At 33.6% G+C, this 3,949-nt stretch overlaps 1 protein-coding gene across 1 annotated transcript; it reads left to right on the top strand.

Moving 5' to 3' along the window:
* Window positions 1–2,086: 2,086 nt before the first annotated feature.
* On the top strand, window positions 2,087–3,671 carry LOC107608402 (protein NODULATION SIGNALING PATHWAY 2). Its single transcript, XM_016310199.3, has one exon. It carries the CDS (start codon window positions 2,087–2,089, stop codon window positions 3,635–3,637), a length of 1,551 nt encoding a protein of 516 aa, XP_016165685.1. The 3' UTR covers window positions 3,638–3,671.
* Window positions 3,672–3,949: the final 278 nt, after the last annotated feature.

The raw sequence follows: 3,949 nt of genomic DNA, 5'->3' as shown, positions 1-3,949 counted from the left end.
CTAAATTCTCTCATCTACATCTCTGCATTGTTCTATTTCTCTCTACTATTTTTACTCTATATATAATTTATATTTTATATTAGTAATTTGACAAATCAAAATATGTCATCCGATTTTTTTTACAATTAAAAGAAAATTTTTTCTTCCAAAATTAATAAACTGTCACTCTCATTCTTCATCTTTATCTTTCTGTCTCTTTTCTCTCATTCTCCGTTTTTTCTATCTTTCTCTTCTATAGAAAATAAAATAATATAATTTAAATAAAAAATATTATTATTGTTGTTATTATATACATAATTTTTTAGTTATTTATTTAGTTTTAAATTTTTACTGCTTATCTTTCTAATTTATATTTTCATTTCTCTTCTTTTAAATATTTATTATATATAATCGGAGAGAATACTAATGTTATAATTAAAAGTTAGAATCAAGATTCAATTGCTTTAAAAAAAATTAATTTTGAGTTAATTTTATAACTATCAGTAAACTTTTTTTATACTAATATCTAATTATATTTTTATATACAAAGAGAAAATAATATTATTTTTAAATAGCAGGTATAAAAATTAATTATTTCTATTTGTGCAACAAACTTAACAGTTAACACCTAGTTAAACGTAAAAATATACACGTTAAATTGTTTTAAATTTTAGATAACGAATATTAAAATTAATTATTAATAAAAAATTAAATTTTTTCATATAAAAATAATAACTAAAAATCTTATTATTTGATTTTTTATCTATAGAATCCTTAGTTTTCTTAGCTATAGATTTTTGTCAATCTACGGCCTTTTTTTAAAAGTAATTTGATTTTATATTTCTGTAATATTATTACGGATAAAAATACTAGTTAATCAATAATACTAAAAAGACAAAAAAAATCATTAGAATTTATCTTATTTAATATTTATTAATTATTATTATAATATTTATTAATTATTATAATAATTAATAAATATTAAATAAGGTCAATTTTGTTTATTTTTATTTTTTTTTTATCAAATATTTTTGCAAAATAAATATATGTGAATCTATGTACCTTTAACCTCAAGTAGACCAAGATACCACACATATTTACAAAGAAAAAATATTAGAAAATGATCATAATTTATTAATTTGGTCATTATTTAATTATTAATTCAAATTTTTATCAACGAATTATAATTTAGATGACATAATTTTTTTATATTCATTTAGAGGTTATAAGTTCAAAAAATTAACTCAAATTCTTTAGTTTAATAATTAAATAATAACAAAAAATAATAAATTTTAATAGTCCTACTATTTTTAGTTACAAATAAACCTAGTTAATATATTTGATCTATCTAGACTATAAATATTTTTGTCAAGTGGTAATGTGTGCTCCATCACCAATATTAGACTGCAAATATGATTTGTATTATACATACTACTCATTCGAGTTTTTCTTTTTCAATACTAAATTATTCTCCTTTCTATTATTAGAAAGAAAATAAAATTTAAGTAGCCTACTTCATTCAATAATTAAAAAGAGTGAAAAAATAAAGTGTTATTTAAATTATTTTTTATTAATTTAATATTGATAATAATTAATTTTAATAAGAATACATAAAGAGTACATAAAATATTTTATTTTTTTTTGTATTCTCTTTTTATGTATTTTACTGTAATTAATTACTATCAACATTAAATTAATAAAAAAAATTGAAGTAACAACTAGCGCATACAAAAATTATAGAAAAAATATAAATAGACAACAATATTGTTGAATAATATGAACAATGAGGTTAAAAAAAATTAATCTTAAATTTAATTAATGACATGATATATTTTAATTAAATTGGACCAATTTTAAAATTTATTATTCATATTATTCGAAAAAATCATTAATTACCTATCATAACCCAAAACAATATTATAATAAAGTAAGTAGTGATCTGAATAATAAGAAGAGAATTTCATTACCAATAAGTGTCTGTGTCTCTTGCTTCAACTCTTTGCTAGTTTCCTCTTTATAAGCCAAGTCTCTGAGACTCTCTCCGTCTTAACTCACTCTAGGATACATACATAAATACTCTTTCATCTTATTACTCGCCTCTTCAACCATGGAAATAGACATGATTGACATCCATAACCTTGAATTCTCCGGCTACAGTACCACCACCACAACCACCACTCCCTCTTCCGACGAAGACCCTGCCTACACCAACTGGACCCACTGGTCCCCCCTCGTCAATTGGGAAGCCATTGCCGCCCCTCATGATGACTTCCACCACCTCATCGACTCAATCATCGACCATCACCATGCCACCACCCCCCTCCACCTCACGCCCGACGACGATGACGAAGACGACACAACCACCGCCAACACAGTCGAAGATGAATCGCCACCACTTCCAACAACACCAACCCCTACCATCGCCGGCGAAAATGAAACAAAAGGCCTGAGGCTAGTGCACCTCCTCATGGCCGCAGCAGAAGCCCTCACTGGCACCACCAAGAGCCGTGACCTGGCTCGAGTGATATTGCTTCGACTCAAAGAGTTGGTTCCTTTCAGCAACACCAGCAGCAGCACAGGGGCCACCAACATGGAAAGACTCGCGGCGCATTTTACCCAGGCACTCCAAGGTTTGCTAGATGGCGCAGGGGGTGGTGGCGCACACAATAATCACAGTAACAATAACAAACAATATAGTTACGGGTCCCACCAAACGGAAACTCTAACAGCATTCCAACTGCTTCAAGACATGTCTCCTTACGTCAAGTTCGCCCACTTCACCGCCAATCAGGCCATTCTTGAAGCCATCGCACACCACAGACGGGCCCACATCGTCGATTTCGACATCATGGAAGGTATCCAGTGGGCCTCACTCTTGCAGGCCCTGGCCTCTCATAACAAAACAGCCTCACCTGGCCCACACCTCCGCATCACTGCATTGTCCAGAACCGGCTCAGGCCGGAGATCCATTGCCACCGTACAGGAAACAGGCCGGAGGCTCACCGCCTTCGCCGCTTCCCTAGGGCAGCCCTTTTCCTTTCACCACTGCAGGATGGACCCCGACGAAACGTTTCGGCCCAACGGGCTGAAACTCGTTCGCGGAGAGGCTTTGGTGTTCAATTGCATGCTCAACCTCCCGCATTTGCCTTACAGAGCGCGCGATTCGGTTGCGTCATTCTTGAACGGCGCGAAGGATTTGAGTCCTGTGCTGGTGACGATGGCAGAAGAGGACGTTGGGCCGGTAGGAGTGGATGCTGGATTTGTGGGCCGATTCATGGACTCACTGCACCACTACTCGGCGTTTTATGATTCGCTTGAAGCCGGGTTCCCAATGGAGGGTCGGGCCCGGGCTTTGGTTGAACGGGTATTTCTTGGACCGAGAATAGCAGCGTCGTTGGGGAGGATATACCGAACAAGTGAGGGGAAGGAAGAAAGAGGGTCGTGGAGGGAATGGTTGTGTGGTATGGGGTTTAAGGGAGTACCTTTAAGCTCAGCCAATCAGAGCCAAGCGAAACTTCTAATAAATTTGTTCAAGGACGGTTACAAATTGGAACAGTTAGGTCCCAATCAGTTAGTGTTGAGTTGGGAATCACGCCGTTTGTTTTCTGCATCTGTTTGGTCTTCTTCTTCCTCCCACTCTCAGATTGAACAATTGTAGTCTTTAATTATCAGACTCACATTTTCATTTGGCTTCCCACTCACATTTTTTCTGTTTTGTGCAAATATCTATCATCATTTTTCATGTCATATTGCATGCTTGTTTATTATTTTTCATTAGTAGTAATTTTCTTTGTTTAGGGTTAGGTACTCCATCAGTAACCCTAATTATTGTTTATTTTGTTTCTCACACACGTCTATGATTACTTTCATGGATCATGGACTTGAGAGCAAATTATTTTCATGAACATTGTTACTTTGCCTATTATGGTGTATTATTGAAGTAGGGTTCCTTTTCCTTTTTTCCGCCCCT

Source organism: Arachis ipaensis, chromosome B7 (assembly GCF_059453495.1).
Source record: "Arachis ipaensis isolate K30076 ecotype BB chromosome B7, ASM5945349v1, whole genome shotgun sequence".
NCBI lineage: Eukaryota > Viridiplantae > Streptophyta > Magnoliopsida > Fabales > Fabaceae > Arachis > Arachis ipaensis.
Note: the sequence above shows the minus strand (reverse complement) of the source record. Positions and strands in the feature narration are given on the sequence as shown.

Bases quoted from the DNA above. Each gene is read 5' to 3' on its own strand.
- LOC107608402 (XM_016310199.3), top strand. From the start codon at position 2,087: ATGGAAATAGACATGATTGACATCCATAACCTTGAATTCTCCGGCTAC.